At 55.1% G+C, this 23,981-nt stretch overlaps 1 protein-coding gene across 1 annotated transcript in view; it reads right to left on the reverse strand.

Moving 5' to 3' along the window:
- LOC148219314 (Fc receptor-like protein 4) overlaps positions 1–23,981 on the reverse strand; it is a 93,231-nt gene that overhangs the window by 66,195 nt on the left and 3,055 nt on the right. Inside the window, exons 2-3 of the mRNA XM_088157722.1 lie at positions 6,285–6,462; positions 5,195–5,362 (exon numbers count right to left, since the gene is read on the reverse strand). Of these exons, the coding sequence (XP_088013848.1) occupies positions 5,195–5,362; positions 6,285–6,462 (346 nt within the window). The remainder of the gene's footprint in view (positions 1–5,194; positions 5,363–6,284; positions 6,463–23,981) is intronic.

Genomic DNA, 23,981 nt, shown 5'->3' on the forward strand with positions numbered 1-23,981 from the left:
CCCACCCAGGTCTCCAACCCTGGAGTCTCTCTCAGGTCCCCGCCCAGCACATCCCCCAGGTGACCCACACAGAGCTGCTGGGACCCCAAGGACGACAGCAGGACCCCGGTGACATCTACGAGAACGTGCTGTGACACTGGGGGCACTGGGGGTTCCTTTCCTAGGGCACCCCCCCTTTGGCACCCCCCAGGCTCCCATGGGTGCCCACCCTGACTGGGAGATGGCCACGAGTGGTGGGCCCCATCTGGGGCTACCAGAGCTCCACGTTCCAGTGCTCCCAGTGCTCCCAGTATCCCCAGGGGCTCCCCATTCCCTCCCCCAGTGCCAGGGGGCACAAGACCCTTGTCCCTCTCATTGGACACAAAAAGCATCTTTAGGATTAAACTGGGAGAAATGGTTTTGGTTTGTTCAGCTCTGCCTGCTCAGCTCAGGCCGAGGAGGCTCCCGGTCAGGCTGAGCAGATCCTTGTGGGATTTGCAGCAGTTTTGGGGCTCTCTCAGTGCCTTGGGCACAGGGACCAAATGATCAATTGCTGCATTTCCGGACTGGTTCCCTCGCAGCTGCCCCCGCAGGGGGGGTTTCCAGCCAGCCCTGCTCTGAAAACCATCAAAGGCCCTGGCAGAGCCACTGCTGGGGCTCACACCGGATTTTGTGCTTCTTGCAGGATTGAGCAAACCACAGCCACGCCTTTTTCCCCCACAGAATTCTCACCTTTGCAGCAGCTCGAGAGCTGCGAGAATCAAAGCAAAGGGGGCAGGGGGAGCCTCAGGTCCTGGCTGCCACCTGGGGCTGGCTAGAGCAGGGCTGGCCAATGCCCATCCCTGTGCAGTGGCGAAGGTGAGAAGCTCCAGGAAACCTTCCTGGCAGCCACAAAATCTTCTTGTGGGCAGAGCTGGGGGGCATCTGACCCCTAAAATGTGTCCATTGCTGCCATAGTAGCCCAAAATCCCAGGGAGAGGCAGCAGAGTCGTGTGTTTGTGCACAGGGATGGTTTAGCAGCACAGCTGAATTTTGGGAACCCTGGTGGTAATTACAACAGCTCCTTAAGGGTCTGGAGCACCCAGAGCAGATCAGGGGCATTGGCCCAAGCAGCTCCACTTTTACCCCATTCATCCCTCCGAAGCCACTGCTCCTATCCCTGGCTGTCCCTGGAGCTGCAACTGAAGCTGCAGAGCCCTCGGATCTGTGGTTCTGCTCTCAGACTCCTCCTCCTTCTCCTCCTCCTCCGCCCGTGGCTGCTGTGTCAGGACCAGCAGTGGCCCAGGAAGACAAGGAGCTCCAAATGTGGTGTGGAGCCCCCTGAGGAGGCCTGGCACTGTCAGCAAGGAGCACCTGCTTTCCTCAACATCGCAGGGGAATTTAACATTCCCAAAGATGCTGTGCCTGGGCTGAAGGAAAAAAAGGGAGTGAAAGGCTGAGGGTTTTCAGGAAGTGTGGTGTAAAGCCAGGAGAGGTGCTGTTGAGCACCTGAGACCTGCCTGGGGTTGGTGCTGCCTTCTTTCTGTTCGGCATCAGGGAGAGCAATCGCAGGAGTTTAGCAGGGTGTGTGCCTGGCCCCGGGACACTGCTACGCTGCCACTGGGCACTAGGAGCCAAGCTGCTGCCTTCGTCTGTCCTGCCCGGGCACTGCCGGGGATGGTGCCGGGACCGATTGGTGCCCCTGAGTTTGCAAAAGGAGCGATTTCCTCTCGTCCCTCCCGACGAGGCCGCCATGGCCCCTGAGGGGTTCGAGCGGCACCGGGGCGCCCCCTGCTGGCTGTGAGTGCTCCCTGCAGCGCCCCCTGCTGGCTATGAGTGCTCCCTGCAGCGCCCCCTGCTGGCTGTGAGTGCTCCCTGCAGCGCCCCCTGCTGGCTGTGATCGCTCCCTGCAGTGCCCCCTGCTGGCCGGGAGTGCTCCCTGCAGCGCCCCCTGCTGGCCGGGAGTGCTCCCTGCAGCGCCCCCTGCTGGCTGTGAGTGCTCCCTGCAGCGCCCCCTGCTGGCCGGGAGTGCTCCCTGCAGCGCCCCCTGCTGGCCGTGGTCATAACTGCACAAAGATGAACTGCCCTGAGCGGGTTGGAAATTTCTTTTCTTGTGTTGCTGTTTGTTCTGTTCTGTTCTAGAAATTTCCTAGCAATGAACTGTTATTCATTTTCCTACATTTTTGCCTGGAAGCCCCATAAACTTCACACTTAAAAAAATTTGGAGGCATAGGTCCTCTTTCCAATCCAGGAGAGTTCCTGCTTTCTATGGCAGGTGTTTCTCTTTTAAATCATGACAGTTTCCAACTCCTGGGTTCCAGCATGAATGGGGCAGGCACTTCAAGAGCAGACAAAGTCAGACACTTGGCCACCTCTTGCTCTGCTTTTTAAGCCCTTGGGCCACCAAGGGCCCTCTGCCAAGGTGGGACTCCTGGTCCCTCAGGTAATCAGGAGCTGGGTTTGGCAGAGCGTCACACTGTCCCCAGTGTGCTATGGCTGACAGACTGAATGACACACGGGGCCCTGTGCCACCAAAAGCAAGGCCTGACCCAGCCCTGCCACACACAGGTGTTCCAAAATATTTTGAGACATCAAACTTTTCCTATCCCTGACACCCCACCCTGTGCCATGGCCTGATCCTGGCTTCTCAGGAAAAGGGGGAGGGTCCAGAATCCCCCCAGGCCTTTTGGGACATCATCATGTGGGGAACACAGCACAGGAGGGGTTTGAGACAGGGCAGAAGGGAATCCAAAGCACTGGTTTTGAGTGGCAGCCCAAAATTGGAGAATCCCATTCCTAAAGCCCAACAGAGCTGAACAAAGAAACACCATCTCTGGCAGTTGAACCAAAAAGCTGCATTTTGGTGCCAGTAAGAGGGAAACGAGTCCTGTGTTCGCGTGGCACTGGGAGGAGAGATGTCGAGCCGTGGGTGTCCTGGGAGTGCTGAGAGGGGCATTGCAGAGGCACTGGGAGTACAGGGGTACTGGGAGAGAGAATGGGAACCACCTGGATCCACTGGGAGCAATGGAGAGGCACTGGGAGGGGAAAGAGGGAGCCCTTGGGGGTACTGGCAGCACAGTTTGGAGGGAATGGAGAAGTCTCTGAGGGTACTGGGGGCACTTGGATGTGGAATGGGGAGCCACTGGTGATAGTGGAAGGGGGGGGTGGGGAAATCCTTGTGGGTTCTGGGGTCATGTGGAGCTCTGGATGCCCTGTGCTGCCTCACACTTGTGCCCACCTACCCGTGAATGTTGGGCACCCACGGGAACAGTGCAGGGGACACACATGTGTGGCTGCCCATGGGTGAGGTCCCCCAGTGCCCCCAGTGCCCCCAGAGCCCCCCAGTGCCCAGCCATGCCCCGAGTGTCACAGCGCACTCCTGTAGATGTCCCCTCATTCCCGCAGTCGCCCATGGGTTGCTGGCAGCTCCACATAGGTCACCTGGGGATCCTGGAGTGTGGTGGGACGGGGGGACGCTGCAAGAGACACGGGCTGTGGCATCTGGGCGGGGGGACACTCATGGGTGACGTGTCCCTCTGCATGTGCCCCAGCCCGGACTCACCCCCCGTCTGCTTGGTGATCATGACGTGGGTGTACAGCACCTCCCCCTCCTCTGGGAGGGCCGGGGGCTCCGGGGGCGCCCTGAGGGAATCAAGGGGATGTGTGGGAGGGAATGGGAGGTCTTGGGGGTTGGGGTCAAAGACGAGAGTGTGGTTTGAGCCCCCTACTCACCTTTCCTGCTGCTTCCTGGCATCTGCAAAGGAAAGAGGGGAGGGATAACTGTGGGGTCCCCAGGGTCCTGACCCTTCTCAGCAATCCTGAAATCCGACTACACCCTCAATATCCTCCAGGACCCCTGAGCATCCCTGATGCCCTCCAGAACCCCTGCTCTGTTCTCTGGACCCCCAGAGCCCCCTGAAGCTCAAGCCTGCCAGGTATGGGGTAGCCTCCACATTCCCCCAGGATCACTGAAAGAACCCCCAAAATCCCTGCAAGTCCCTCCAACACCACCCCAAATCCTTCAGGACCCTGACCAAAGGTCCTGAGCCATCATTGCCAAGTCAGAGGCTCTGGGTGCCACCCCATCACCCCAACAGGCAGGTGGTCCCCAGCTCCCCAGGGTCCCCATGGTCCCCATTGTCACCCACCCATGTTGTTCCACCGATGCCAGCGCACAGCTACACCCAGGAGGAGGACCAGGAAGAGGAGGGACCCGCCAATGCCTGCGGCCACTGCTGGGGACAGAAGGGACAAATCGGGGTCACCTGTCACTACAGGGGTCCTGCAATCCCAATGACCCCGTGTGATCCCACCTCTGTTCCAGTGTCCAGTGGTTCCCTGTGGTGTCACCTCCAGGGCCAGCTCTGGGCTGAGTGCCCGGAACACGCGGTGCCCGTCCTGTCCCAGCTGGTTGGTGGCCACGCACTGGTAGGTGCCTGAATGTCCCACATCGATGTCCCCAAGATCCAGGAGGGGACCCCGGCCCACTTCCTGCCCATCGTGCAGCCAGGTGAAGGTGACAGGGGCTGAGCCCACCTGCACCGAGCAGTTCAGGGTCACAGAGTCACCTGCATGCACCTGGAGTGCCGGGGGACCAGGGGTGATGGTGGCATTGGCCACGGGCACTGCGGGGACACAGACAGGGCTGAGGCCGGGGACAGGTTCTGGCACCTGGTGAGGGGGATGAGGGAGTCTGCATGGTGACTCCTGGATACAGAGGGTCTCCTTCACCCAGGACGGTGACCCCATGGTGCTGGGGGTCATCATGAGGTGTGGGAGGAGAGCATGTGATGGATGAGGAGTGGGGGATGAAGATGAGATGAGGGTGAGGGGAAGGTGGGATGAGGGATGCCGTGTCCAAGGGTGGGGATGGCTGTCACCTGGTGGGGGGCACAGAATGGCGTGGGTGGGATGTGATGGGTGCCATGAGGAACATCAACGGGGGCATCACCCCAATGCCAAGGGTCTCAGTGCTCTGGGAGGGTCACGCTCAGTAGGGTGAATGTGACATGATGTGCAGTGGGGAATGTGACAGCTGGGCTTAGGGATGCATGGCTTGGATGTCCTGGGTGGGGATCCCTGGAGCCAGAGGGTCCCTGTTCGCTGGTCTGTGACACCAGGGCTGGCACTGTGAGCTGGGCTGGGGCTGGTGTGGGGGGGATGAGGTGGAATTTGGGATGTGTGGAATTGGGGATGCTGTGGGTGGGGTCACCCCCAGCCCAAGGGTTCCACTCACCCACGACAGTGACGTTCAGAGTGGGGCTCTCAGCCACGCTGTCCCTGTTGCTGGCCCGGCACTTGTAGTGGCCGCTGTCATTGTCCCCAACGTGCCGCAGCTCCAGGCGGGGACCGGTGCCCAGTGGTGTCTGCGAACCCTCCCGGAGCCAGGAGAAGGACAGGGGACCTGTCCCCATGGCCACTGCGCAGCTCAGCACCAGGTGGTCCCCCAGTGCCACCTGTCCCCCGGGGGGCTGCACCGACAGGGACACACCAGAGAGCGGGACCCCTGTGGGGAGGACACAGGAGGGACTGGGGACATGGGACGAGTGGGGGACAGCAGGGAGCAGTGAGGGACTCATGGAGAGGGAGGATCAGAGAGGGCTGGGGGGATCCCAGTGAGGAAAAAGGGGGCACAGAGACGGAGTGAGGCTTGGAAAGGGGTGGAAGGATGGGAGATTCAGCGAGGGGACACATGGAGAGGGTTGAAGGGAACCACAGGGAACGGTTTAGGGACCCAGACAGGGATGGAGGGACCTGTGGACAATTGAAGGGCCTCAGAGAGGGAGAGAGGAACCCAGGGATGGGTAAGGGGATCTGGGAGGGATGCAATGGGCAATGGGGGGACCCAGGGAGAGAGCTGGGAAGGAGGGGGGGCATGCAGAGGATTGAGCAGGGATGGGAGATCTGGGAGGGCGGTGGGGGCTCCCCGTGCCCATCCCCGCACTCACTGCGCACCGTGACGCCGAGCCGGGAGCTGCTCTTCCGCACGGCCCCCCCCTCGGAGAGCACCTCGCACCTGTAATTCCCCGAGTGGGAGACCCCCACGGCGGGCACCAGGAGCTGCGGGGAGCCCTGCGGGCCCTGCAGCATCTGCCCGTCCCGGTAAAAGCTGTACAGGAGGGGGGCTCGGGGCCGCAGGGGGCTGGGGGTGCTGAGGCAGCTGAGATTGAGGGGGGACCCCTCGGTGAGCTCGGGGGGACCCTTCAGCACCGGCACCGGGAAGAGCTCTGGGAAGGAGATGGGGGTGGCGACTGTGACTCTGATTGCACTGAGAAGTGGCTTTGGGGGTGTCAGGATATCGGAGTTCCAGCCGTGGGGGTGCTCACCGTGCACTGTCACTGTCACCGGTGCTGACAGTGTCAATCCTGAGGCCCCCAAGCCCCCGCAGCCGTAGCGGCCGCTGTTGTGCAGCTTCAGGGGGGACAGGGACAGCTTGGCGCCCCTGAGGGACCCCACTAGATCCTTGCTGTCCTTGTAAAATCGCACCCTGGTGACACGGTTGTCCTGCCAGCCCCGGCAGCGCAGTGTCACCGTGTCCCCCTCCAGCAGCGCCCGTGCTGGCACCTGCAGCACCAGCGGGTCTGTGGGACAGGAGGGTCCCGTGTCACTGAGGAGCCCGAGACAGGTCCAAAGTGGGTGCCCACGGCACCGGGGACATCTGGCTGGAGTGTCCACTGCGCAGGAGGGTCCCAGGGACACCAGGAGCAGCCCCGTGGCACAGCTGTCACCACGGGAGTCCCACCACACTGGGGTGCACTGGGATGCACTGGGATGCACTGGGATGTCCCTGTGTGCAGGGGACAGGCTCTCGCCTGTCACACGAGGGTTGTGAGGCCACCCACGGAGTGGAGCCCACCCAGAGTTATCAGGGAGCCACCCTGAGCATTTCAGATCCCCCCTCACCATTTGACACCATGACGGGGGGGCTGAGCCCACTGCCGGGTCTCTGACACTGGTAGGTGCCACTCTCGGTGACAGGGAAGCGGTCACGTCCCTCCTGCCCCCAGCGCCGCCCGTCCTTGTACCAGGTGGTGGCACGGGCGGTCCCCGAGCCCTGGCAGGTCAGTGTCACCCGGTCCCTCAGCACCGCCGGCGTCCAGGGGGGCTCCACCAGGAGCTGGGGGGTCTGGGCACCTGCGGGGGACAGGGGACACCAGCCTGCCAGGGCCACCAAGGGGCTGGGGACAGCGGGGTGGGGGCATGGCATCCCCCGAGGACTCACCAGCGAGGCTGAGGGTCTGGGCTGGAAGGGAGAAGGGACAGGGCAAGGTGGAATTGGCTCCGTGGGGACAGGGTGTGAGGCTGTCCCCGAGCTGTCCCCGTGGGGACACGGCTTCTTGTGGGAAAATGCCCGGGCACGGTCCCCAACAGGTCTGGAGAGGCTCCCAGGGGACAGCTCTGTGTCACACGTCCGGGTGGCACGGACGCCTCGGGGACAGGGACACCACGGCCAGCCCGTGCTGGCACAGCTCACCCCCGCCAGCCCCACGGCCACATCCCCGTGGTGCTTCTCCCCTTGTCCCTGTCCCCACAGCTGCCCCAGCCCCGTGGAGCCAAACCTGACATCCCTGTCCCCAAAACTCTGTCCCCCATCCCTGTCTCCACATCCCTCTCCCACATCCCAGTTCCCCTTTTCCTGTTCCCAGGGCCACCCCAAAACCCCGGTCACACTGAGGAGCCACTGGCTCTGTCCCCCACTGGCTGTGCTGGCCTTGGGGACCTCAGGGGACCCCGCAGCCCCCCTGTGCCCCCTCCCCACCCCTCTCTGCCTCACCAGGGCCCGTCCCCAGGGTCATCAGGCCCGTGCCCGGGGCACTCACCCCACAGGAGCAGAGCCACCTTCCCGGCCATCCCGGTGTCCCCAGCCATGGGCACTGGCTGTCACTCACTGCTGTGGCTGTCCCCTGTCCCCTGGCTGGCGGCTCTTCGGATGAAGGGACAGGAAGCGAGGTCAGCTCTCGTCCCCATGTGTAGGTGGCCCTCGGTGGGGGCAGGGTGGGACAGGATGGGGGCAGGGTGGGGACCTTGTAGGACATGGGGGTGATGGTGGGACATGGTGGGACAGGATGTTGCCGGAATTTGGAGGCTGAGGAGGTGCAGGGGGCCAAGGATGGGTGTCCAGGGGACTGGAGTTCCAGGGATGGGAATGGGGGTCCCAAGGGTTGGGTGGATTCAAACTCAGGGATGAGAATCCCAGAACAATGTGGCCTTCAGGGATTTGTGATCATGGGATGGACCCCAGGGATTGGGGTGTCAGGGGAATGGGAGTCCTGGGGGAATCTTGGTCCCCAAGGGAAGGGAGGGGTCCCAGGGGCTGGAACTACCAGGATGAGGGTCCTTGGGAATGGAGATCCTGGGGAGTGGCAGTCATGGCATGGGGGTCCCAGGGAAGAGGGGACAGAAGGAATGGTTGTCCCATGGTTGGGTTCCCAGGGGAATGGGAGTGCCAGGGATGGGCAGTGCCTGGGTAGGCCCCATGGGTCACCACTCCTACCCTGGGTGCCTCAGATTTTGGGGTGACCCAGGGCCCAACGTTGCCCCCCTGGAGTGTTTCCTGGGCAGGCATCACATGGGGATCCTGAGCAGCTCTGCTTCTGTGCCCTCCCCACGCTTGACTTTTTCCTCTCTTTATTTCTCTGGTTTCCTTATTTTCTTCACTTTTGTGCCATTCCCCACCACTCCCAGTTCTTGGCTCAGAAATCCTGGGGAGCAGCTGGGCAGAGAATGGGCTGGGGGGGAATCCAGGGAGGGAGAAAAGGGGGTGAGGGGTCTCCAGGGAGGGGTGGGGAGGCTGTGGGGGATGGGGGTGTCCAGCTGTGCCCCCCAACACTTTCACTTTCTCTCTCCTGCAGCAGAAGGATGAGGCTGTTTGTGCTGAGAGTCACACAGGGGGGAGTTCTGTCCTGGGAGGGCACATCCAGGGGTTCCTGTCCTGAGGGGATCCTGTTCTGGGGGTGACACGTTCTGGGCAGATTTTGTTCCAGTGGTGACACATCCCAGCAGGGAGATCCTGTCCTGGGGGATGGTGGTTCTGGGCAGGGTTCCTGGACACATTCCCTGAGGAAGTCCCTGTCCAGGGTAGGGCACGGGGGGCCCTGCCAGCCCCCTCTGTCCTCAGTGGGCCACTGTGACCTCTGTGACCTCTGGGGTGCCCCAATTTGGGGTGTGACCCGGCCACTCTACACCCCCTCATTGGCTGCCCCCACCCATCTGGGAGCCCTCAATCCCCATTTGGGAACCCTCACAGGTGCAGCACCTCGGCCCCATCCCACAGCCCACCAAGATCATTCTGTGGGGGAAAAACCCCAGCAGGGATGAGTGGGGAGGGAAGGACACGGCCTGGTGCCAGTCAGGAAGGGCACAGACACCCCAAAAACACCCAAAGCCCACCCTCATACCCAAAACCCCTGCAGGGTCTCAGTGCTGGCAACCAGGAGATGGATGAGACCCTGCACATGGAACACTTGTGAAGCTCTTGGGAGGCTTCCCCCTCCCTCTCCTGCTCCCCAAAATCCCCTGCATGACATTTCTGTCCTGAGGGCTTAGCAACATTGGGTTTATTGGGTTTTGGGAGAAATTCTGTTCCAGACATCTCCATTTTCACTTGACCCCCGCAGGATCTGAGCCAGCAAGAGCAGCTTGGGAATGGAGCCCCAGGCAGGAAGGAGCTCCCAAACTGCTCCTCCTTGAAGCCAGTGGCCATCCAAGTGTGGGGCCCAGCCATGGCCCAGCCCAGGGCACAGGGATGGGCATTGGCCAGCCCTGCTCTGGCCAGCCCCAGGTGGCAGCCAGGACCTGAGGCTCCCCCTGCCCCCTTGGCTTTGATTCTCGCAGCTCTCGAGCTGCTGCAAAGGTGAGAATTCTGTGGGGGAAAAAGGCGTGGCTGTGGTTTGCTCAGCCCTGCAAGAAGCACAAAACCCGGTGTAAGCCCCAGCAGTGGCTCTGCCAGGGCCTTTGATGGTTTTCAGAGCAGGGCTGGCTGGAAACCCCCCCCTGCGGGGGCAGCTGCGAGGGAACCAGTCCGGAAATGCAGCAATTGATCATTTGGTCCCTGTGCCCAAGGCACTGAGAGAGCCCCAAAACTGCTGCAAATCCCACAAGGATCTGCTCAACCTGACGGGGACCCTCCTCGGTCTGAGCTGAGCAGGCAGAGCTGAACAAACAAAAACCATTTCTCCCAGTTTAATCCCAAAGCTGCATTTTGTGTCCAATGAGAGGGACAAGGGTCCTGTGCCCCCTGGCACTGGGGGAGGGAATGGGAAGCCCCTGGGGATACTGGGAGCACTGGGAGCACGGGAACGTGGAGCTCTGGCAGCCCCAGATGGGACCCACCACTCATGGCCACCTCCTGGTCAGGGTGGGCACCCATGGGAGCCTGGGGGGTGCCAAAGGGGGGGTGCCCTAGGAAAGGAACCTCCAGTGCCCCCAGTGTCACAGCACGTTCTCGTAGATGTCACCGAGGTCCTGCTGTCGTCCTTGGGGTCCCAGCAGCTCTGTGTGGGTCACCTGGGGGATGTGCTGGGCGGGGACCTGAGAGAGCCTCCAGGGTTGGAGACCTGGGTGGGGGTGACACCCGTGGGTGACGTGCCCATGTCCCCCCCATACTCACCCCCTACCCACTCAGTGCCCACAACATGGGGGTCCATCACTGCCCCCTCCTCCAGGGGGTCCTATGGGGATAACTGGGGTTCTGGGTGGAGTCTGGGGCAGGGGGGAAAGGGGAGTCCTGGCCAGACCCTCCCACTCACCTGTGCTGGGGCTTCCTGGCAGCTGCAAGGAAAATGGGAGGGAGTGACCATGGGGACCCCGGGACCCCTGACCCTTCCTGGGACCTTGGCAGCTCCAACAACCCATGGGATACAAAAATTCCCACTGCACCCCGATTCCCACTGTACCCCTGATTGCCCCCAGACATTTCAAGCACCCCTGAATCCCCCAGAACTTCTGCACCACCACAGTGCCCCCATTGCCCCCCGTGCTCCCGACCCTCTGAGCAACAAAACTCGAAGCCTGGCAGGTAGGGGCACCCCTCAAACTCCCCCAGGACCCCAGAAAGATCCCCCAACATCCTTGCATGACCCTCCAAGAGTTCCCTGAACCCTCCAGGATCTCCCAGTGCCACACCAATATTCCTGAAAACCCACCCAGTGATCCCCCTGGAGCCCAAACAAGACCCTCCAAATTCTCCCCACAGCTCTCAGTACCCCCAGCCGAGGTCACTGCAGGCTCAGTTTCCCCCAGCCCAGGGGCCCTGGGTGCTGCCCAATCTCTGCTCCCACTATGGGGCCTTCCCATCACTCCAGTGCCTCCCACTTCCCCGAGGGTCACAACTTTTGTTGTAGAATGTCACAGATGTCACGGGGTTCCCATGGTTGCCCATGTGGCCCCTGCAGCTCCACATTGGTCACCTGAGGATCCTCCACCATGGGGGCTCCGTGGGAATAAGGGGATGTGTGGAAGAGGATGGGAGGTCCTGGAGATTTGGGGAAAACACAAATCATGGTCAGAGCCTGCAGTCACGTTTCCTGGTGTTTCCTGGCATCTGCAAAGGAAAAACGGAGGAGTGACTTTGATTCCCCATCCACCTCTGGGAATCCTGAACCTGCACCAGACCCTCAATTCCCTCCAGGTCACCCCAGTATCCCTGATGCCCCCTAGAAACTCTGGATGACCCCAATTCCCCAACACACTGAGCCCCTAGATCACCAGGCTTGGCAGGGAGGGGCACCCTATCAATTCCCCAAAAAGTTCTGATAGGATCCCCAACGTCCCTGCACGACCCTTCAGCACCTCCCTGCAGGTGTGGAAAGGGGTTTTAACTCTTTAAGTGCAGCAGAAATAAGATGCACAGCTACATGGTCATCTTTCATGACAGGAAGAAAGAGACAAGTTTCTTCAGAAACACACTTGGTTTTATAGCATGACTCGCAATTCCAAGAGTAGAGAAAAGGTGATTGGTTCAGAGACAAGACACCCCATTCCCAGGGCCTGGTCAGGCACCACAACAGGTGTTCTATCTTGTTATTAATTCTTTTTTATTTTGACCAAATTATCACCCTGGGAGAAATTCTCCCTAGCCTTGAGCTGGACCAGGTTATTAGCTGGGAACAGAGCTGAGAAGCTGCAGCCTGGAATATTTTTCAGGCTGTAATTTTCTTGCTTTCTCAATATGTGTCCCTACATGATTCCATGAGACTCCACAGTGTCACAATGGCCCCTCCATTCCATGGAGCCCCACAGTGTCACTATGGTAGCCTTGGTTCTTCAACGTAAGGATGCCCTCTTGGTTCCCTGGAGCTCAGTGTCACTCTTGTGCCCTTGATTCCATGAGTCCCTGCAGTGCCACAATGGTCCTTTGGTTCCACGTGGCCTCATCATGGTCTCCTTGGTTCCATTAGGCCCTGCTGTGCCACAATGACATCCTTGGCTCCATGATGCCCGGTACTGTAACAAAATTCTCCTTGTTTCCATGGTGTCAGAATGGCCCCTTTATCCCACCAAGCCCCAAACTGTCACTGTGGTCCCCTTGATTCCATGAGGCCCTGCCGTGCTACAATGGCCCCAATGGCTCCAATGGTCTCCAGGGAGACTCTCTACAACCACCTGAACAGAGGGTGTAGTCAGGTGGGGGTCTTTTTCCTCTCCAAGACAACCACTGACAGAACGAGAGGACACAGTCTGAAGGTGAGCCAGCGGTAGGACACGTCTGACATCAGGAAAAAAGTTCTTCACTGAAAGAGTGATTGGGCACTGGAATCTTCTGCCCAGGGAGGTGGTGGAGTCACTACCCATGGAGGCATTTAAAAAAAGACTGGACGTGGCACTCAGAGCCATGGTTTAGTTGGTGAGGTGATGTTAGGTCATAGGTTGGCCTAGATGATCTCACAGGTCCTTTCCAACCTCGCTCATTCTGTGGTTCTGTTTCATAGCTGTCTCCATTGTTCCATGAGATCCTGCAATGTCATAATAGGCCTTTGGTTCCATGAGTCCCCACAATGTAACAATGGACCCTTGGTTCCATGAGGGTCCTCAGTGTCACAATGGTCTCCTTGGATCCTCAGTGTCACAATGGCCCCTTGGTCACAATGAACTTCAGGTTCCATGAGCTTTCATACTCTCAGCAACAGTTCTGCAATGTCACCATGGACCATTTGTTCTACGAGGTTCTGTAGTATAACATGGTCACCTTGGTTCTGGGAGGCCCTGCAGTGTCACAATGCACCCATGGTTGCAGGAGGTTCCACAGTGTCACCATGGCCTCCTTGGATCTGCAGTAGAACAATGGACCATTGGCTCCATGTGGCCCCACAGTGTCACAATGACCCCTTGGTTCCATGAGGCCTTTATCTGTCACAATGGACTTTTGGTTCCATGAGGTTTCTCAGTGCCACAATGGTCTCCTTGGACCTGCAGTGTCACAAGGGACCATAGGTTCCATGTGGCTCCACTCTTTCAAAATGGATTTTGGTTCCATGAGCTCCCACAGTGTCAAAAGGCCCCTTTGTTCCTTGAGGTTCCATAGTGTCACAGTTGACACCTTGGTTCTGTGAGGCCCTGCTGTCACCAAATCTCCAAAATATCAAAATAAGACTCCTTAAAACTAATTTGGTGTTGAAGAGGGCATCATTTTATTCAGGCCTCAGGTCCAATGTTAGATAACTCCTAACCTTAGATGGACATGTGATTCTACAAGTGTGTTGCTTATAGTCAGTCACTACATGTGTATTACAATTTACCTATTTAGATAAAACCCACCCTGTAGCCGTAGAAAGGGGTTTTAACCCTTTAAGTGCAGCAGAAATAAGATGCACAGCTACATGGTCATCTTTCATGACAGGAAGAAAGAGACAAGTTTATTCAGAAGCACACTTGGTTTTATAGCATGACTCGCAACTCCAAGAGTAGAGAAAAGGTGATTGGTTCAGAGACAAGACACCCCATTCCCAGGGCCTGGTCAGGCACCACAACAGGTGTTCTATCTTGTTATTAATTCCTTTTTATTTTGACCAAATTATCACCCTGGGAGTAATTCTCCCTAGCCTTGAGCTTATTGGCTGGGAACAGAGCTGAGAAGCTGCAGCCTGGAATATTTTTCAGGCTGTAATTTTCTTGCTTTCTCAATATGTGTCCCACACCACCCCAAGTTCCAAGGTTCAGTCTTTGTTTTTTCTATCACTGCAGCCTTGAGCCAGATGTCTTCTTCTTCTCTTCCAATCATCCTTGCTGACAAATCAGCCTCTGCATGCCTTGTTCCCATGCCAAAAGTTCACAGGCACAGGAAAACTTGATTGAACCCTTTTGGTATGAAGCCCAAACTCTGTGTGTGCAGGCAGAGGCAGGCAGGAGGCAGAGCTGTCAGCAAAGGAAGGGGCCAGCGAGGTGGGGCAGCCGGGGGATGACGACAGCCTGCAGGGACAGAGGCGCAGGGCATGGACACCGTAGGACAGCCTGGGCTGCAGAGGGCACAGGGATGGGCAGCAGCTGAAAGGCCCTGACACAGCCAACTCCTGCAGCACTTGGGCCATGCAGGCTGGCCCTGGGCCTGAGGCCAGCAGGGGACAAGTGAGCCTTGCTGTGCTGGGGCCTCATTGCCTCCTTGTCCCTGCTCAGCAGCCTGGCAGGGGCCGCCCCATGGTGCTGCCCTTGGCATTGCACATGCCCAGAGCCCAGTGGCCCGGGAAGAGCCCTGAGCAATGAGGGAGGGACAGGATCTGCCTTGCCAGGGGCTGGGGCTCAGCCCTTGGCCCTTTGCATTCCTGAAACACATCCAGGATTGCTCAGCATCACAGACACCTTTCCTTTGTTTGTCCCCACCTGTCATCAGTGCCTCCATTGTTCTGCTCTAACAGCAACCTGGGGACATTTTCTGAGTCATATCCCTCAGTAGAATCCATTAAAACTTCAATAAGCTTTGGAGTTTGAATATGTCTTTGAGTTTTTGAGAAGTTTTCCTTCAGCTCCCTTTCAGGGACTGATGTTCAGCGACTCAGCACTTTTGGAAAATCCCAACTCTACAGAGACAGGAAAACTGAGAAAGTTTTTAAAAGATTTTATTCCATTATCAGTCTCCTTGAAGGGTGAAACATAAGACATGTAAAACTCAATGCCATTCCATCAGAAGCCAAGTTATTTCCTGGTTACAATACCTTAGAAATTCTTTCAGCCTATTAGCTTTTGCCACACAATGGTGCTAATAATCCTAACACCAATCACCTAGTATTCTACCCCATGTGCTCTTGCCACAATGCATCTTTCACAGTTCTAATTCTCAAAAATATCTGACCTTTTTGTAAGGCCATTGTTTGAAACTTGTTTCTAGTTCAATCTCTCTCTCAGCAATGTCTTCTCTATTCCAGGGCCATTCTGAGTCAGCACACCTTATCTCAGAGTTTGCATCCAGATGTACAAGATTGTGTGAGCTTTCAGTCAGGCTTTGAGAATCCTTTACAAATCCATTTCTCACAAATATCAATCACAGAATGCTGCAATCACCTCTGCTCTAAAGACAACAATAATAAAATACAGCCTTGAAAATGGGAATGGATATTTCTAAGAAGGTCTTTGTCATATTTCTCTATAATTGGAGTTGAAAAACTACTGAATGAACTGGACCAGACCAGAGGGAAATCAAGGCAGGACCATTGTTTGCTAAGAAACATCTCAAAAATTCAATCATAATTAATATCCAAAGTTTCTGATTCCATTCATGGGTCTTGCTGAGGGACACGACTGAGAAAGTTATATAGTTATAATTAGTTCAAGTAGAAATATGTTTTAAGCAAGCAGAAATATGCATTATGTAAACAAAGCTGTATGGTAAGTAAGATAGTAAAAGTTTGTAAAGCTTAGCAATAGAACCTGTTATAAAGTTAGTTAGAAGTTTAAGATATATCAGTGTAGGTTTGTGAAGTGTTCTAGGATTGGTTGAAAAATGAAGCATCGCAGCAAAGCCATGAGAAGGAAAGCAATTAATGATTGGTGTAAAAGGATGCTGGCAAACTTCACAGAAGTATTTGATTGGATAAAAAACGAACATAAAGCATTGTAACTAAGAATGAGGTGGCTTCTGATATTATGGTGTTGGATGTAACACCTTTAATGTCTCACCCTCCTATGAGACTGACACCATGAGGCCATAAACCATCTTTGACAACGTCTCTCAGTTGCCCCATCTCTTGTAATATCAATCTCCCAATACACAATTTTTTTTACATCAGACACGACTAATGAAATCAATAGGGACTTATGGACACCAGGTGTATCCCATTAAAGTCAGCAGGGATTTAGGGACACCTGGTTTAATCCATTCTATTTCATGGGGATTTTGGTGAAATTTGGTCCTAAAAGGGGGAAATTTGGGAGAAATCTTGGGCTGAATTCTAGGAATTTCTGCTCCAGGATTGCAGTGCCGATGCTCTGGATGTCCTGGATGAATTCCTGGAGGCCAATCCCAAATCCCTAATCCCACACCTGCGGTCCATGCTAGAGCTGTGCCTCCAGGTAAGCCCAAAAATGTCCATTTTCAGCTGAAATCTGGGAATTTTGCACCCAAAATTGGTGTTTTTAGCACCAAAAATTTTGGGACATCAGGTCTGCCCATTGATAGGACTTGAATGGGAAGAGTTGCTGTTTAAACTGGAACCACTGGGAAGGGCTAATGCGGGACACTGGGGTGACTGGGAGCACTGAAGCAAAAGTGGGACCTCTGGATGGGATTTGTAGAGATAAATGGAGATAAACAGGACTCCAGGTCTAACCCATTGAAATCAATAGGAATTTAGGGACAGCAGGTCTACCCTTTAAAGGCAATGGGGTTAAGGGGCACCAGGTCTACCCAATCAAAGCAATGAGGATGTTTGAGACACTAGTTTTCGGGGGGAGCCCAGGGGTTTTTCGTGATCCAGGTGTCCAAGGGGTACCCAGGTGTATCCAGGTGATTTCTGGGGGTACCCAGGTGATTTTTGGGGATACCCAGGTGTACCCAGGTGATTGTTGAGGGGTATCCAGGTGATTTTGGGCAGTATCCAGGTGTACCCAGATAATTTTTGGAGATATCCAGGTTATTTTTGGGGCACCCAAGTGACCTGACTCACCCTGACAGGCCAGGAGAAGATGATGGCCACCATCCTCACAGTCGATGTGGACACAGATGACCCTTGGCAGCAGCAGGGCTGTCACAGGGCACTACAACATTCAGGGGGTACCCCAAAACTCCAGGTGAGGACATCAGGGGTGGGACAGAGCCCTGAGTTACCTCAGGAGAGGATACAGATCAGGTACAGCCAGGTGCTTTGGTGCATGGGGTTGGTGAAGATGGTATTCTGCAGCAGCTCCAGCTCTGGGGTGTGCAAAGGAGGCACCCCAAAATCTCACGGGGGCAGCAGGGGAAATCCCAATATCTCAGTGGGGGCACCCAAGTATCCAGGAGTTCAGGTCTACCCATTAAAGTCAATGGGGATTTAGGAACACCAGATCTACTCATTGAAGTCAATAGGGACTTAAGAACACCAGATCTACCCATTCAATGCAACTGAACCAACCAGCTCCCAATTTAGGCAAGGGACGGGCTGGAAAATTTTGGGGATCCCACAAAATTGTGGGAGTTTTTTTGGGCAATGCCTCAGCTTCCTCCAGCCTTCCAGGGGGCAGAGCCCTTGCTGTAGTTCCTGGTGGGCTTCAGGAGCCCCAGGCAGTGTTGCCAGGCTGAGAAGTTGGAGAAGCTGCGGCTCAGCAGGGCCCTGGTGAAGGGCAGCTCGGCCTTGAGCTCCTGCCCGGCCACAAGGGCCTACCAGTGTTCCCAGGTGTGGACTGGGAAGGCACCAGTATAAACCAGTAAGCACTTGGAGCCACTCCTGAGCTCCTGAGGCCTGTGGCAGCAGCTCCCAGTATAAACCAGTAAGGCCTCATGCACCCAAACCCATTCCCAGTGTGGTCCTGGGGCTCCCAGGTTTATACTGGGAGGGCACCAGTATAAACCAGTAAGCACTGGGAGCCACCCCTGAGCCCCTGAGCCCATTGCAGCAGCTCCCAGTAGAAACCAGTAAGCACAACCTGAAGTCACTCCTAGTAAGTCCCAAGTTCCATCCCCGTATAAATCAGTAAGGCCAGCATTCCCAGAAGTTGCTCCCAGGGAAGTGCCAAGCATCCCAAAGCCCCCTCCCGGTATAACCCAGTACACCCCAGTATAACCCAGTGTCCTGGTTTTGGGCAAATTTGGGGGAAAACCTCCAGAAGGAGCCCCCAGACAGCAAACCCCACGACTCCTCCCCCCCACCCCACCGGGTTCGGGAAGAATTTCCTCGGAGAAGAGTGGGAGAAAAAACCTGTTTATTTAACAAGCAAGACACTCCCCAGCACAGGGAAAAAAGACAACACCAGCTGACAAAAAAAACTCTTTCACCGTTCTGAAGGGATGACAAACTCAGTCTCTCCGGCGAGTGGTCGCTCAGTTATCAGTCTCTGGCGCTGGGGAATGGCTGCTGCAGGTGACAGAATGCAGACTCCCGGTGTTTCTTGGGGTTTCCCAGGTCCCCGTCCGGAACAGGTTCAGATGGTATCCAGGAGAGGGAGGGGACGGGGTGGAAGAGAAAACAGTCCAGGGAAAAGGTTGGACTGCCTAGCTGAACTAACTAATAAGAAAAAAGCAAGGGCAAAGCGAAGGAAAGAAAAAGAGGCAGAAGCGAGCAAGCAGGCAAGCAAGCAGGCAAGCAAGCAAGCCGAGCTAAAACCTCTCCTAAACATAGACCATGGGGGAGGTGAGCCGGCTGATAACAAGACAAAACAAAGCTTCACTCTCAGACTCAGTCCTGGAAGCACAGGACATAATACCAAACATAATCAGGACACACGATTGGAGATACAAACACCATAACATCACCCTAGGACATTCCACCCCTTATCTCCATATCGTGAACATACTAAACAGCATGTAAAAACTTCAGCAAGTAGAAATTTCCATCTTTCACTTATTCGGACACATTTTCTTCCATCTCACTTGCTCAAACCTTCGACACTTACACATTTCCTTCTATCTCACTTGCTCAGACCTTTGACACTTACATATTTCCTTCTGTCTCATGCTGCCTCACCCCACAATCAGATCTCCCTGAGGCACACATCGTGTTGTTCCATCTCTCTGCATTACCCACCATGTACAACCTGGTCCTTGAGCAAAGACAATCCCACGAATGGGTTTGTCTGTACTCGGGGCAGAATTGATCCAAACTGCCTTCCCTAACAAACCTCTGATATGTGCCACTGGGACTTTGTCTCCATCTACTATATTCAGGGACTCAGACTGGGCAGGGCCCGCTCGGTTGGTGGAACCCCGGGTGTTAACTAACCAAGTGGCCTTTGCTAAATGCTGCTCCCAGTTTTTGAATGATCCCCCACCCAATGCTCTCAAGGTGGTTTTTAACAGTCCATTGTACCTTTCCACCTTCCCTGCAGCTGGTGCATGGTAGGGGATATGGTACACCCACTCAATGCCATGTTCCCTAGCCCAAGTGTTGATAAGGCTATTCTTGAAATGAGTCCCATTGTCTGACTCAATCCTCTCAGGGGTGCCATGCCTCCAAAGGACCTGCTTTTCCAGGCCCAGGATGGTGTTACGGGCTGTAGCGTGAGACACAGGGTAGGTCTCCAACCATCCAGTGGTGGCTTCCACCATGGTCAGTACATAGCGCTTGCCCTGGCGGGTTTGAGGCAGTGTGATGTAATCAATCTGCCAGGCCTCTCCATACTTGTACTTGGACCACCGCCCCCCATACCAGAGGGGCTTCACCCGCTTGGCTTGCTTGATGGCAGCGCACGTCTCACAGTCATGGATAACTTGAGAAATACTGTCCATGGTTAGATCCACCCCTCGGTCTCGTGCCCACTTATATGTGGCATCTCTGCCCTGATGACCTGAGGCATCATGGGCCCATCGAGCCAGGAACAACTCTCCCTTGTGTTCCCAATCAAGGTCTATCTTCGACACCCCTATCTTTGCAGCCTGATCTACCTGCTGATTGTTTTTCTGCTCTTCATTAGCCCTACTTCTGGGAACATGGGCATCTACATGGCGAACCTTCACAGGTAATTTCTCTAACCGGGTAGCGATATCTTTCCACTCTTCGGCAGCCCAAATTGGTTTTCCTCTACGCTGCCAGTTAGCCTCTTTCCATCTCTCCAACCATCCCCACAGAGCATTGGCTACCATCCATGAATCGGTATAAAGGTAAAGCTTTGGCCACTTCTCTCTTTCAGCAATGTCTAAGGCCAGTTGAACCGCTTTGAGTTCAGCAAGTTGACTGGATCCACCCTCTCCTTCAGTGGCCTCTGCTACCCGTCGCGTGGGGCTCCATACGGCTGCTTTCCACCTCCGATTCATCCCCACAATGCGACAGGAACCGTCGGTGAATAGAGCATAGCGTGTTTCCTCTGCTGGCAGTTGGTTATATGGTGGAGCTTCTTCAGCCCGTGTCACTGGTTCTTGTTCCTCATCTGTGACACCAAAACTTTCACCTTCAGGCCAATTTGTAATTACTTCCAAAATCCCAGGGCGATTCAGTTTTCCAATCCGGGTGCGCTGTGTAATGAGGGCAATCCACTTGCTCCATGTAGCACTGGTGGCATGGTGGGTTGAGGGAACCTTTCCTCTGAACATCCACCCCAGCACTGGTAGTCGGGGTGCTAGAAGGAGTTGTGCTTCTGTGCCAACCACCTCTGAGGCTGCTTGGACCCCTTCGTAGGCAGCCAAGATCTCCTTCTCTGTTGGGGTGTAGTTAGCTTCAGACCCTCTGTAGCTCCGACTCCAAAATCCTAATGGTCGGCCTTGAGTCTCACCAGGCACCTTCTGCCACAGGCTCCAGGACAGACCATGGTTCCCGGCTGCAGAGTAGAGCACGTTCTTCACATCTGGTCCCGTCCTGACTGGGCCAAGGGCTACTGCATGAGCAATTTCCTGCTTTATCTGGGCAAAAGCTTGTTGCTGCTCAGGGCCCCAATGGAAATCGTTCTTCTTGCGGGTGACCAGGTAAAGAGGGCTCACAATCTGACTGTACTCAGGAATGTGCATCCTCCAAAAACCTATGGCGCCTAAGAAAGCTTGTGTCTCCTTCTTGTTGGTTGGTGGGGACATAGCTGTGATTTTGTTGATGACATCAGTAGGAATCTGACGCCGTCCATCTTGCCACTTCACTCCCAGGAACTGGATCTCTCGAGCAGGTCCCTTAACTTTACTCTTCTTGATGGCGAAGCCGGCTTCCAGGAGGATTTGGATGATTCTCTCTCCTTTCTTGAACACTTCTGCTGCTGTGTTCCCCCACACAATGATATCATCAATATATTGTAAATGTTCTGGAGCCTCACCTTTTTCTAGTGTAGTCTGGATCAGTCCATGGCAGATAGTAGGACTGTGCTTCCACCCCTGGGGCAGTCGATTCCAGGTGTACTGCACTCCCCTCCATGTGAAAGCGAACTGAGGCCTGCACTCTGCTGCCAGAGGAATGAAGAAAAATGCATTGGCAATATCGATAGTGGCGTACCACTTTGCTGCCTTGGACTCCAGCTCGTACTGCAGTTCCAGCATGTCCGGCACGGCAGCGCTCAGTGGTGGAGTCACCTCATTCAATGCACGATAGTCTACGGTCAGTCTCCATTCTCCTTCCGATTTACGCACAGGCCAGATGGGGCTGTTGAAGGGTGAGTGGGTTTTGCTGACCACCCCTTGGCTCTCCAGCTCACGGATCATTTTATGGATGGGAACCACAGCATCTCGAGTTGTTCTGTATTGTCGGCGATGCACTATGGAAGTGGCAATTGGTACCTTTTGCTCTTCTCCTTTCAGAAGTCCTACAGTACTTGGATTCTCAGACAGTCCAGACAAGGTGTTCAATTGCTGGATGCCCTCTGTCACCACAGTTGCTATCCCAAATGCCCACCTGAATCCTTTTGGATCTTTAAAATACCCCCTTCGGAGGTAATCTATGCCCAAAATGCATGGGGCCTCTGGGCCAGTCACAATAGGATGTTTTTTCCATTCATGTCCAGTCAAGCTCACATCAGCTTCCACCAAGGTAAAGTCCTGTGATCCACCTGTCACACCAGCAATAGAAACAGATTCTGCCCCCACATATCTTGATGGGACTAATGTGCATTGGGCACCAGTATCAACCAAAGCTTTATACTTTTGTGGTTCCGATGTGCCAGGCCAACGGATCCACACAGTCCAGAAGACACGATTTTCCCTCGCCTCTCCCTGGCTAGAGGCAGGGCCCCTCTAAGCCTGTTTATCCTTCTTTCCTTGGGCATATGTCTTAGAGGTTCCTTCAAGGGGATCAGATATATCATCATCATCATACTTGGCAGCTTGGCTACGGGCAACTGGAGCTGCTCTCCTTTTGGTGGAACTTCCTCTTTGGGTCTTGCCTTCCTTCAATTCACGCACCCGTTGTGCCAGAGCAGCAGTAGATTTTCCATCCCATCTCCTCATGTTTTCTCCGCAATCACGTAGGAAGAACCACAGCTCAGCTCGTGGGGTGTACCTCCTCTCCCCATCAGGGGAACGTCTGCGTTGGATACCAGGGCCTCTAATTTGTACTGCTGAGATTTGGAGAAGGTCCTCTTTAATCTCCTCCCTGAGTCTTTTATGATTCTCCTCTATCTTGTCTTCTAATTTCTGCAGACGTGTTTCCACAGCTGCAATTCTGGCATGTGTTGGGCCATGCACAGCATCTGCATATGCTCGGAGCTTCTTTGCCATATCAAGCACGGTCTCATCCCTCTCGTCCCGCTTCATTATTGCTAAAGCAGAAGCATATTCATGGGGCCCAAGTCGTACAAGTTTTCGCCACATCACAGATGTACACGGTACCAAGTCCGGATTCCTAGTTGTTATGTCATCTGAGAAGATAATCTCTGCCACTGCCATTTCTCTCAGGCGTTGGATCCCTTGTTCTATCGTCTTCCAGTGGGTCTGCTGCATATAAAGATCATCTGCACACAGGTATCTTTGTGCTACACTATCCAGGACCCGTGCCCAGAGGCTGTGAGGGTTAGGCCCTCTCATCATTCCTTGGTCGATGACAGGATCATGTGACAGGGATCCCAAATGCCTGGCTTCAGTGCCATCCAGAATTGTAGCCTCGCCTGCAGCATCCCAAAGACGGACCAACCAACTAATTATAGACTCATCAGGTCGTCGGGTGTAATCCTTTCTTAGGCCACGGAGGTCCTTTAGGGAAAAAGACTCAATATTGGCCTCTGATCTTTTACCAGTTGCTTTGACTCCTGGTTTTATGTCAGGAGGCGTCGAGGGTCCTTCTCCTGCATCATCATCATCATCATCCACTGGTCGATCAGTCTTGTCTGTGCACTTTCCACTTCTCGTGCTGGTAGCAACAGCCATTGGTTGAGGCTTACTGACAGGTTTAGCTGCTGGCTTAGGCTCACTGTCTGGTGTAGTTGTTGGCCTCGAGCCTGGGGTGTTGGCTGCAGCCTGAGTGACTGGGATAGTGGCTGATTTATCTGCCTGTCCCCCTTCCTCTGTCTGCTGCCCTACAGTATCTAGCAGGGTACGGTAAGCATATGCCAGGGCCCAGCTCACTGCAATGATCTTCTTCTCCTTAGAATTACCATGGCACTTCTCTTTCAGGTACTTTGCCACCTCAGCTGGGTTCTGAATTTGTTCACATGGAAAATCCCAGGATGTAGGGTCAGAAAATTCCTTTAAGATTTGGCCCATATCCTCCCATTTCCCACACCATTCAGGATTCCTCACGCCTGGCTCTACTCTGGGGTCAGGGGTCTCAGCCCCTCTAGAAATCTCAGCTCTCATTCTAGAGAAACTGCAGACTGTATAGAGAAAGCTTACTATATTAAACACCAGAAAGATGGTCTCTTTAACACTCAGGGGGAACTGAACATTCTCTAATAAGGATGTAACAAATTCAGAGGAGAAGAAGGAGAACAAAGGCTGAAAAGCCTCATCCCCTGCTTCTCCTCTAACAAACTGAGTGCACAACCACAACCAAGAACCA

The sequence above is a fragment of the Sturnus vulgaris genome, unplaced genomic scaffold (assembly GCF_052056855.1).
Source record: "Sturnus vulgaris isolate bStuVul1 unplaced genomic scaffold, bStuVul1.hap1 Scaffold_155, whole genome shotgun sequence".
Lineage (NCBI taxonomy): Eukaryota > Metazoa > Chordata > Aves > Passeriformes > Sturnidae > Sturnus > Sturnus vulgaris.